Source organism: Myotis myotis, unplaced genomic scaffold (assembly GCF_014108235.1).
Source record: "Myotis myotis isolate mMyoMyo1 unplaced genomic scaffold, mMyoMyo1.p scaffold_m19_p_3, whole genome shotgun sequence".
NCBI lineage: Eukaryota > Metazoa > Chordata > Mammalia > Chiroptera > Vespertilionidae > Myotis > Myotis myotis.
In genome coordinates this window covers 123,456,758-123,468,777 of record NW_023416335.1, presented here as the reverse complement: position 1 = coordinate 123,468,777, position 12,020 = coordinate 123,456,758, and the positions used below count along the sequence as shown (strand labels likewise).

Here is a 12,020-nt window from a genome sequence, read left to right as displayed (position 1 = left end):
AGTGTAAAAAGTGTAATTCTAAGTTTGAACCAGCCAACAATCCCATACTACCTGGTTTCCCTCTGGTAATAGGCAAGTGTCAGACCAGGAGGCAGGGCTTTTGTGTCCTATAAACTCAACTTTTCCATTGATTCATGGGGACTCCAGGGTGCCACTCAATTGTGCTGGCCTCTCAGATATGCCCTCATTTCTTACATGAGAAGGTCATTAAATAACTTTGTTATGTTGTGGGTGTTAAGACATTGGACCAAACTTCTACAATATTCATAGTTCTTCAGGCCCTTGAAAAGAATCTAGGAAGTCCATCAGTTACTCAACCCAGCAGCCACTTCTGCCCAAGCCTAAAAAGACTATTAAAGATGTCAGGTTTGCCCTGGATGGTGTGGCTCAATTGTTTGGGTGTTGTCTCAAGCACTGAAAGGTTGCTGGGTTTGATTTCCAGTCAGGGTGCATGCCTGGGTTGTGAGCTCCATCCCTGGTAGCGGGGCTTGCAGAAGGCAGCCAATAGATGTTTTGCTCTCACATTGATCTTTCTCTCTCTCTCTCTCTCTCTCTCTCTCTCTCTCTCTCTCTCTCTCTCTCTCTCTTTCCTCCCCCCATTCCTCTCTCTAAAAAGTCAATTTTAAAAAATTATTTAAAAAGAAAAAAAAAAAGAAAGATGTCAGGTTCCCGACAGGTAAGGGAGCAAGAATGTGGACAGATGGGGGCTGGGGTAAAACAGAGACACCCTACCCTATCTATACCAAGCCTGACCACTTGGTTCCATCTGTCACTTTGCAGGAATAAGGTCTAATTCTTACCAGATTTTACTAAACTTTCTAGACAAGCAGAAGCCTGCAATCTATACTAATAAAAGGGTAATATGCTAATTAGACCAGGTAGACCAGACATCTTCTGGACGTCCTTCTGGATGTCCTTCTGGACAAAGCCACAGTGGCGGGGCCAAGGCAGAGGTGGTTAGGGGCAATCTGGCAGCAGACAGAGCAGTTAGGCATGATCAGGCCAGCAGGGATGAGTGGTTAGGGGTGATCAGGCCAGCAGGGGAGAGCAGTTAGGGGTGATCAGGCAGGCAAACAGAGGCAGTTAGAGGCAATCAGGCAGGCAGGCAGAAGGGTTAGGGGTGATCAGGCAGACAGGCAGAGGTAGTTAGGGGCAATTAGGCAGACAGGCAGGTGAGCGGTTAGGAGCCAGCAGTCCCGGATTGTGAGAGGGATGTCAAACTGCTGGTTTAGGCTCGATTCTCCCAAAGGGTCCAGGATTGGAGAGGGTGCAGACTCGGCTGAGGGCCCCACCCCCCACCCCATGCACAAATTTCATGCACTGGGCCTCTAGGATTATATAAAAACCAACAATATTATATGAAATCTGCTGACTTACAAATGTGGGAAACTAATGCAAAGCATTTTAACAAGAAAAACATTTGTGGGTTACCAGGTTATAACCTCTGTACAAACTGTAAGATGGAGAGAGGAGGGATAGGATATAGCTCAGAAGTGACGCTGCATTGGCCTCTTTCTGATTTCTCCTAATCTTCTATCTCTAAACTTTATCTAATTCTGCCTGTATTTAGGAAGCCATTCATTTTCGATGGGCATAGTGGCCTCATCCTAACCAGCTCTGTGACCTGGGCAACTCTGCAACCTCTCTGAGCTTTGGCTTCCCCCACATACACCGCTCCTCCTGACTGCTCAGAGCACTTTCAATACAATGACCTGCTAACTGTGCACTTGCTTAATGGCCAAATCAGGCAGCCTGGGTTGTCCATGTTGTCACAGAAAGAGAATTCGCTTGTGGAAAGTGATTACATTTTGTAATCACCAGAGAAGGTGAGGAGAGTGTCAACTTCACTCCTGATTCAAATTTAGCTGGTTTCTAGAATTTCAGCAATGATGTCATGGGAACACCAAGCTACCAGCTCAGTAAAGCTGATAATACTGGGCTTCTGAGAGGTCACCTCTAACTATTCTCCTTTGCTAAATGCATTCTAGATCTCTGGTTTTATTTAAATTTTATCAGATGGTCTTCTCAGAGAGAGAAAAGTAATCAAATTAGCATGTCCTTCCAATTAGAACACTCTGTCAGCTCCAATATTCAACCAGGTGATGCCAATCTATTTTAGTCAGATTCTGCTCTCTTATCAAAAAAATCTGGCCCTGGCTGGTTTGGCTCACTGGATAGAGCGTCGGCCTGGGGACTGAAGGGTCCCAGGTTCGATTCCGGTCAAGGGCGTGTGCCTTGGTTGCGGGCACATCCCCAGTGGGGGGTGTGCAGGAGGCAGCTGATTGATGCTTCTCTCTTGTCGATGTTTCTAACTCTCTATCCCTGTCCCTTCCTCTCTGTAAAAAATCAATAAAATTATAAAAAAAAAATCTGCTCCTGTCCTTATTTGCACATAAAAAAAAGCTCTTTCCCCACTCTAAGCAGCCCGTTTGCCTGCTTTCCTGAGTTTCAACCTCTGCATCACAGGGTGGTAAAGCCAGTAAATAGGGAAATGGTAGCAAAAAAAAAAAAAAAAAAGTCCTTTTCAACATATTTCAGGTTCACTCTTGAGGGCAGAAGCCTTGTTTTGGTTATGTCACCCAGTCCAGCACCCAGCACCTGGTGGCACATCCTGTGTATGCTCCCAGGTGACAGGCATGATGAAGGGATGGGGTGATATTGGCAGCTTTTGGATCAGTCTCCTAGGCTTTCTCTATATGTCCATTTTAGTCAATAAATGTTTACATCCAGAAAAATCTAGTGTCTGACCTCAAAGTTTCTCTTCTGTCACTTTAAGCCACTTTTTGAAAGTAAATGAATTAAAAAGAAAAAGCAGCTGACCCCAGGAGTTCGAAGGTGATGCAGAGGTGGTTGCGGAAGTAGAAAAAGTCCTTCATGTGCACCACATTGTAGGTGTTGTCTGTGTCCTTCCTTCTGAGAGAGTCCAAGATCTTCAGCTCCACCAGGGCCTGGTGGTGAAATCTGAAGTGATTGGGGAGGGGCAGGGAGGATGAGAAATGGAGACAAGAGACATGGTGTTATATCATGCTGCAGCAGTAGCCCATTTCCTCAGCTCCTTCCCTTGACCCTGGCAAGGCAGAAAGCACTAAACTCTCCATACCTTGCATTCCCCTTCACCCCACCATGGAATCAGATAGGCAAAAAAGGAAGAAAAGATCAGAGGAAGGGGCAGAGTTGGGAAGGGTTGGCATTATGTAGGGGCCAGAATCATGAAGTCCCTCCTCTATAGCCTATGCTACTATCCACCCCACCTCTTCTTGTTCCTGATGATTTTCAAAGCCACCAACTCATTGTTTTTGTGATCCAGGCACTTGGCCACCTGTCCAAATGACCCTTTCCCAATCATCTCCAGAACCTCGTAGCGGTAGGCAATGTGGTCATGCAGGACCTACAGAAGCCAGGCAAAGGGTGAGGAGCAGAGCCATAGACTCTGAGGTTCCCTGATGCTGAGACCCCTGGATACCCATTCTCAGATCATGGCTGACTCCTGGGGGGGACTTTCTGAACCGCACTGGGCACTAGTGCAACTCCCACCCTCATCTCATTGCTACTACAACGGTTAGGTTGTTGTCTTGATCCCACGTTACCCATGTGATACCAGGAAAAGTCCCACAGGCTCTATCCATGTCAGGTGATGCAAAGAACATTGGGTGTTGTTTGGGGAAGAGCAGCTTCCATTTGGGGGAAGTTCTGTTTCTGACCCCTGATGTGTCTTCATCAATGAGAGAAGACTTTGTGTCTGCTCTCTGTCCTTCTGGCCAGACTTACTTCTCCTCTTGACATATCCAGATTTATTCTACCTTGGAGTTATCAAGTTACCAAGTTATGTAACTTGGACCTTTCTTAACTACAAAGAGAAATCATTTCCAAGAGCCAGAATCATCCATGCCCCTCCATGTGGTGTAAACTACAAAGCAACTGTTTAGTCAAAGCAACAGAAAATTCTACATAAAAAAAAACTTTCTGGGTGGCTTCAGACAAGCCACATACTCACTCTAAGCTGCAGTGCCTTCATTTGAAACTGAAGGTTCTAGATAAGATGATCTCTAAGACCTTACAGCTCTGAGAATCTGTGATTCCTAGTGTTAAACTCATGAATTTGGGAGAAGTGAAGGAAAAGTGTTCGTGTACAAGTCCTCAGAATGTATTTATGATTGTGTGTGGGGGGGATCTATTCTCATAGGAGGAATCAAGACCATGCACATGTACAACTTCAGTGATATGTGGAAATAGGTTGCTCTACTTGTAAAGGTTCTGCACATGTTGATGTAAAGATATATGGGGTTCCCTGGCATTTGTACATATCTTCTATATGCCACCAGTTTGGAAGATCATAATTATTCACTCACACTTGGACATTGATTGAGGCAAAGTATCAGGCCATACTCATTTTTTATAGTTTCCTAAGTATTTCCAGAGTCTAGCAGATGCCCAAGTATATGATAGGTTCTCAATTAATATTTGCTGACAGAATAAATGTGAGAATGAGGTTATGTTGCTTGTTTGGAAATTTTCTATGTACATTGTATATTTGTGCATACACTAGAATGTAACAAAGATGGAGATTCCAAGCATACAGAAAGCACACATATCACACTCCCCCCAACCAAAACATAGCTCTCAAAGACTTGAGATTGAGGAACTGAATTCCAGTGAATTAACTTAAAGGTAGTGCTGAAATCCCTGGGGGAATTTCTCAGAGACTCTAGGCCCAGATGAGGGGGAGAGGGAAGAGGAGGGAAGGGAGAATGTGGGGAAGTTTGTCTGAAATGGTGGTAAGGTTTATATTAAAGATTCTTAACCAAGGACCCATTAACTATCCCCCCACCCCCACTGAAATTTTGTGTCTGTGCAGGGTGCCTTTTCTGATGTAAGGATTTATAGCTTTTATCAGATTCCTAAAGGGATTCTTGACCTAAAAATGTTGAGAACTAGGGCTCTAGATAGAGGATGTGTGCCAGAAACTCTAAATCCTTGCTTCTCAAAGTGTGGTCTGAAGACCAGAAGCATCAGCATCACCTGGAAACTTTTTAGAAAGGCAAAAATCAGCCCTAGTTGGTTTAGCTAAATGGATAGAGTGTCAGCCTGCGAACCAAAAGGTCCTGGGTTCGATTCTTGTCAAGGGCACATGCCTGGGTTGTGGGCTTGATTCCCAGTAGGGGACGTGCAGGAGGCAGCTGATCAATGATTCTCTTTCATCATTGATGTTTAGATCTCTCTCTCCCTCTCCTTTCCTCACTGAAATCAATATATATATACAAAAATCTCAGGTCCCACCCCAGACCTGTTGGATAAGAATTCAAAATTTTAATAAGATCCCCCTGTGATTTGTGTGCATAGTAAAGCTAAGAGAAACACAACCCTAAATGTTATTAAAACAATCTGCCTTTTTTGTGAAGTCATCAAAGACCAATCCTCCTAAACCTAATCAAGTTATGAAGAGTGTCCAGAGAAGGAAATTCCCACTAGCCCACCAGCCTAGTGAACAAGCATCACTTATTTGGACATCCTCAGAAGTGGAAATCACTTCCTGAAGCAATAGGGATACTTTCCACTGCCCATATTTCACCTGAGGCTGGGGAGAGGCCCTGTCCTGGGAAGCCACAAAGATACAGACAGAAAACTTAAGGAAGTCAATCACCAGGGACTCTATGCACCAGGGACTATAGTGTCAAAAGCTTTTTTTTCTTTATTCTTATTTTTTGCCTGTGGGAGAAATGACATTTATTATAAAATAGTAAAAAGGTCCATGTATGGGCTGGTGTGGGACAAAAAAGGGAATGTTGGGGAGACTGCATCTTATTCCATACTCAGTCTTTTACCAGTGGGTCCAGGGCTGTGCAGAGAGCCTGTGGGAGTTCACCCAGGAAATGTTAACCCAAATACTCTTAGAGAAAATTATATTCTGTTACTAGAGTAGTTTGTGTATTAATTTCGTGTTTTCCCATTTATAAAAATGGCATTTCTTTGGTTTAGCACCTACTAGAATACTTTAGGATGCCTAGTCCCAGATACATCAGCACCAAAGGCTGTAAAGTACCCCACACTTTTTTCCCTTTCTAAGCCTTTTTGTCCCCAAGCCCCAAACCCCTGCAGTTTCTATGATCTACTCTCCCATCACCTTCATATAGGAGCCATGTTCATCATCAAAACTCGTCTTGCTGAATTTCTCAGGATCCACGTGGAGCTTCTTGGCTTTGAGCCCCAGGAACCACAGCTCTGTGTAGCCCAGGATTTCACTTTGCTCATAAGAAGACAGTTGGCTCCTAAAACACCTTAGGGCCTCTGTGTGAAAAACACTGTGGTTGTCAGTTCAGTGAGGCACCCAGGGATCTGCCCAAGGTGGAGATGATGGCAGCTCTTCCAGTTTGTGAGCCGGTGAGCCCTTTCCGCACCTAGGAGGCTTACTAAGGACTATGCATCTTGAGTCTCACAGGGTTGAACTATAACACGGATACAGGTCAAGGTGTACTGATTTCAACAACCCAGGAGGAAAACACAAAGGAAGTGAAAGGGGGCATTCAGCCCAAGTTAATTTGGTATTGGGCTGCACAAATAGTTTATCCCTAGAGGATCTAAAAGCTATGATGTCTTCAGGGGTCAAGCAGGTAACATAAATATGACTTTCAAAGCCCAGGAGGTATTGCCAGCTGAGCCAGTGAGTCCCTCAGACTATAAGGAAGGAACATGTGTTAGCTCTTCTCTACTCTACCCTGGCCCAATCATATCAGGGTCTTGTGTTTGGTCTGGGGGTGGGTGGGGTGGGATTCAAACTTTAAGAGAGATGTAGATAAACTGGAGAGTGCTGAGAGGAGGGAAACCAGGATGGGGGAGAAGAAGGGGCACGGTGTTATTTAACAAACTGCTGAAGAGTTGGCGAAGGAATTGTTGGGGGGGAATAAAAAAGACTTATGGGGGACAAGACCTGTGTGTGTCTCCATATATACAGTGTAAGCTGACTAAGGCATGTTCCTGGCCCAGAAGAACTGAGGCGTGAAACAGCAGGGAGACACATAGCAGCTCTTCAAAGGCAGAACTAGTTCAGAACTAGAATATCTCCTCCAGGGCTATTCCTGAGCTTTTTAGAAGCAGCAGCACAACCAATTTCAAAGATGTGGGAGAACAGCTCTGAGCATGAGATAGTGTTGGGACATGATAGATGCTCAGTGGATTTGGGTTTTCTTCCTTTGAAACTTAATAGGTTATGAATCTCTGAACCTTGTGAGAAGTCAGCTCCTGGCCAAAAACCGATGTGTAAGCTTTCAGGCCTGACCATAGGCCAGTGGTTCTCAACCTGTGGGTCGTGACCCCTTTGGGGGTCGAACAACCCTTTCACAGGAGTCGCCTAAGACCATTGGAAAACATATATATAATTACATATTGTTTTTATGATTAATCACTATGCTTTAATTATGTTCAATTTTTAACAATGAAAATACATCCTGTATATCAGATATTTACATTACGATTCAAAACAGTAGCAAAATTACAGTTATGAAGTAGCAATGAAAATAATTTTATGGTTGGGGGTCACCACAACATGAGGAAGTGTATTAAAGGGTCGCGGCATTAGGAAGGTTGAGAACCACTGCCATAGGCAATTATGAAGGCTTTACCTGGCAGATGTCATGGGGAAGCTGCCCTCCCCCACACCAGCCTTGGTGCACAGCCAAATGCATTAACATCTGGGAAGAGTTTAAGTCAAGGACTCAGGGTCCCTTGCTGGCAATGCACTTATATATACCTAACCCAGGAGCCTCCATTCAGAGGCCTCTGCAGGTACTTCTGCCAAGATCTCTTTATCAAGAAGATGGGACAAACTTCAAGACACTTTTCCCCACTCTGACTCAGTACTCAGTACTTTTCCGCTTCAAGCACTCCTCTTCCCCCTCTCTTCTATAAAAGGACAGGAACCTGGTCAGGCTCTCCAGGCAGTGGGCTAGTGCCTCTGACTCTGCTGGTACCTGAGACCCTGACCTGGTGCCAGTCAATGGGTGGGGGGAGGGGAGAAGAGGAGGAACAGAGTGGGTCAGTGTTTTCTCCTATTTAGCATCCTGCTTACAAAAGGTTTGACTGTTACTTTCTTTTGGTTTGTTGCCTTAATTGACTAATCCAATACCTAGCAGCTTAGCCTCCTCCAGCTCAGCTCAGATCTTCACACCTGACCATGGATAACCAACCCACCATACCCTGCTACTGCCCTGAAGGTATACCTGCCGCTGTCAGAGGTACCTTCTGCTTCCTTCGTGGCTTCTCCTTGGACTTGGGATCTTGGGGGTTGGTGTTTGAAAGGGAAGGCATTTCTGAAGCCCTGTCTTCAGAGGCCAGCATCTGATTCTGATTTTGATTCTCCTGTTCATGGAAATAACTTGTGATAAAGAACTCCTTAAGCTTCTCCTGGGTGTCCTAAACTATTCACCTGACCAAGATCACCTATATCCAGACAGGCTCTACTCCTTCCTCTCCAGGGAGAAATGGTAACATATGAGACAATAGGTTTTCTCAGTCTTTCCCTCAAAGAGAGTATCTGTCTGACTCATCTTTGTGAGATCCATGTACATTATGCAGTTAACAGTATGCACTTAACAGCTCCAATGACCTCTACTGCAGGAGGATATGTATGGAACAGTATTTTACTGCTGCTTGAGAAGGACAATTCCTAACTAGATAAAGTGACTTGTCCAAGGACACAAACACTATACTTATGAGTGTATAACACCCTTTAACTTGGCACTTTCTTACATTATCTCATTTGGTCCTATCTCAAAAAAGGGAGGAAACAATGGAGGCAGAAAATTTTTTTGTACACCAGACACTTCATTTTTCCTTTCCTCAGTGAATCCTCATGACAACCCTAGAAGAGCTCATTTTGTAGATTAAAAAAAAAAGTCAATGACTTAACAGTATTTGCTGAAAGTTACATTCATTGTAAAGAGTGAAAACAGGACGAAACCGGACTCCTCGGCTGCCTTTGGCTTTCCCACCCTCCTGGGCCTTTCTAAACATTGGTTCTGGACTGAAATCGAGTTTTCACCTCCCTGCTCAGATCATGCCCACCACCCAGCACTCACCGTATACAGCAGAGGTGGATTCAGCATGATGTTGTGGCTGATGTGTGGGAAGTTAACCATGTTTTTATTCCCCTTGGTATCCACAAAAGGGAGTGAAGTAATGCTGGTGTTTGTATCCTATAGAAGGAGAAAGTGGAAAAGTTACAGAAGCCTCAAACAAGAAAAAGTCTCTGGGAGTCATTTCTCCCAGCATCCTCCCCACAGCAAGGATGAGCATGAACCAAATCTAGGCCTTAATTAATTAATTAATTAATTTTAATTTATCTTTATTGTTGAAAATATTAAAGATGTCCCTTTCATTTACCCCTTTGACCACCTCCACCCTGCACCTGCACCCCCAGGCCTACCGCACTATTGTCTGTGTCCATGGGTAATGCATATAAGTTCTTTGGTTAATCTCTTCCCATCCCCCTCCTTCTCTCTGAGATTCATTTTTAAAGTTCTTAGAGAGAAAATCAGAGTTATCAAGCAGATGGCCTCTGGGTTTGAATCCCTGTAAACAGATCATACTCTATCTAAGCTGCAATTATCTCATCACTACCATGGGAACAACAATGGAACCTACCTCATACTTTCTGTGAGGTAAATAAGGCATTCTATGCAGGACAGTCCATAAGTGTTAGCCATTATTATCATCACTGCAATATCTTACAACCTTAACATGGGAAAGTTCTCCCTGCAAATTTTCCTTGGTACAACATAGTTCCCACTTACTCTATGTTATTGACTTGACCTACTCACTTGGATTCCTCCTCCACCCTGCATTGATTGAGTGACTGATTGATTAGGAAAGAGGTAGTTTGACTATCAATTAATAGAACAGTTAACATCGTGTGGAGATGGGGCATGGTGATGTGGAAAGAATGTACTTATCATGTTGTGCTGAGTTGAACAAAAATGCCTGTTACAAAGTACCTGCCCTCATCCTCTCCTAGAGAAAAGACACTAAGCATCACTTCCTACCTTATGCAATAATTGGGTCATTCTCTGTTTCGTGATCTTAGAAGGTATTTTCTCAGTTTGAAAACAACGGTTACACTCAATCTGGATCAAGTGGAAGAGAATTGGAATAATGCTTCACATGGTTTCATCTTAAGCCACTCAGACATTTATTTTGCTTCATTACAATAAACAAGACACATTTGAAGCCAGCTATCCTGACCTCAAAGCTAGGATGGGCTAAGAGGGACTCAAAAAAGTGCTGAATGAGTGAGTGAGTGAGTGAAGGACTGAGTGAGTGAATACTCAGACAAATGATCTTTCTAGCATTATTTATCCTGGATTAACCTGTCCTATGGTTTGCACACATTTTTAAAAAAAATTCACATAACCCTTTTATCAAATAAAATTGTAACTAGAACTCAGAAGAGATTTCACATCTAAAAAGAGGTGGAGAGAGGAGATGAAAACAGCAGAGCAGTGTGTCCTAAAGGTTGGTAAGCACACAATGAAGCATGTGGCATAATTGTGAATAGTACACAGATAACAGTTATCTAAGAGTTATTCATTTATTTTAATATTTATTTGAAAAACTATAACTAACACATTAAACCTGTAATTTTGTGGTTATTATTTAGAATAAGATGAAAATTTAAGTTAAAAAACAACAATGTGAGTACTATATAGATATGGCAAAAATCATGAAGGTAGTAGCACTGAGAAATTACTAAAGTTCAGCAAAAACAGCCTGCAGTTTAAATCTATGTCCGGTTCTTTGAAGCAGAACCCAGAGGTCTCCTTCTAGCCCTCTCTTACAAATTGAATGAAGTTTATCCAAAGTTGAGGCACAGCTAGTACCAGACTCACACCTGTAAAACTGGCTGCATTGAAATAGGCACAGGGTACAATACTTCAACTTAATATCACCTATCACAGCTAAGCCCTCCACAGAGCTGTAATGGTGTGGACTATTTAATATAGTCTATCTCGATCTTCTGGAATAGAGTTATGATAGGGAGAGGGGAATGCATAGAGCATGGGCCATCGCCTCAGACCAAACTCATTTCATTAGCTAATGTGTACTATATACAGGATTAAATTGTCTATTGGATGGGCAATGATGCTATCTGAGCAAACACAATGGCAAATTTTAGTGAGTCCCAAATTCTCATCAAATAAGTTTGTGGGGTTTAAAACTTATAATCATCAATACTGACAAGCTGGCATTGAGAATGAGTTGGGGAGACTGGACAGATAAATGAAAAGTACATCAACAAAACACAATTCAGACTAAATGCCAAATGAATAGCATGGAGAATGAGTGTCAACAAAGGAAGAGATCACTCTGAATGCAGTCTGCCTAAGAGAATAAAGGGAGGCTCTTTGGTCGGGGTGTGGCTTGTTCTGGGCTGTACTTGGGAGGAAGGGCAGAAAGTTTATTAGGTGAAACAACAGTATCTGGGCACACTCCAGGGGTCTTCACTGCTCATGCAGTTGAACTGGAGGACAGTGTACACTGGATTGTGGAAGGCACGCAATGCTAAACTGAGACACATGGTCTTTATCCTGTGGGCAACTGTGAACCACTGTGCCTGTGTGCAAGACTGGGAGTTACATATGCAAAGCAGCATTTCAGAAAGATCCCTCTAGCAGCAATGTGGCATAAAATAATGCTCATCAATATGGACTCTGAAGCAGACTCTGGTTTTGAATCCCAGCCCCACTGCTCATTAGTTGTTTGGCCTTCAGCAAGTTATTAATCTCTCCTAATGTAATATGGGGATAATAATAGTATCAACCCCATAGGTCTGTTACGAAGGTTAATTGATTTCATATGTCTAAAGCACTTTAAACCAGTGTCATGTATATGCTAAGGATAATTCTTTGCTAGAGCTCATTTTCCTCATTTGTAAAATAGAGAGATCTTTGCTCATTTCTTGTGAAACAGGAAAACCATGGAGTTAGAAGTGATGCAGTATGCACAAGATGGTGTGAGGCCTGAAATGATTA

General features: G+C 43.2%; 1 protein-coding gene across 1 annotated transcript in view; it reads right to left on the bottom strand.

The window, feature by feature from the left end:
- DYRK4 (dual specificity tyrosine phosphorylation regulated kinase 4) overlaps nucleotides 1–10,059 on the bottom strand; it is a 33,721-nt gene extending 23,662 nt beyond the window's left edge. Inside the window, exons 1-6 of the mRNA XM_036300769.1 lie at nucleotides 10,035–10,059; nucleotides 9,072–9,188; nucleotides 8,214–8,352; nucleotides 6,122–6,285; nucleotides 3,252–3,388; nucleotides 2,821–2,961 (exon numbers count right to left, since the gene is read on the bottom strand). Coding sequence (XP_036156662.1) covers nucleotides 2,821–2,961; nucleotides 3,252–3,388; nucleotides 6,122–6,285; nucleotides 8,214–8,352; nucleotides 9,072–9,188; nucleotides 10,035–10,055 — 719 coding nt within the window. The 5' untranslated portion in view covers nucleotides 10,056–10,059. The remainder of the gene's footprint in view (nucleotides 1–2,820; nucleotides 2,962–3,251; nucleotides 3,389–6,121; nucleotides 6,286–8,213; nucleotides 8,353–9,071; nucleotides 9,189–10,034) is intronic.
- Nucleotides 10,060–12,020: the final 1,961 nt, after the last annotated feature.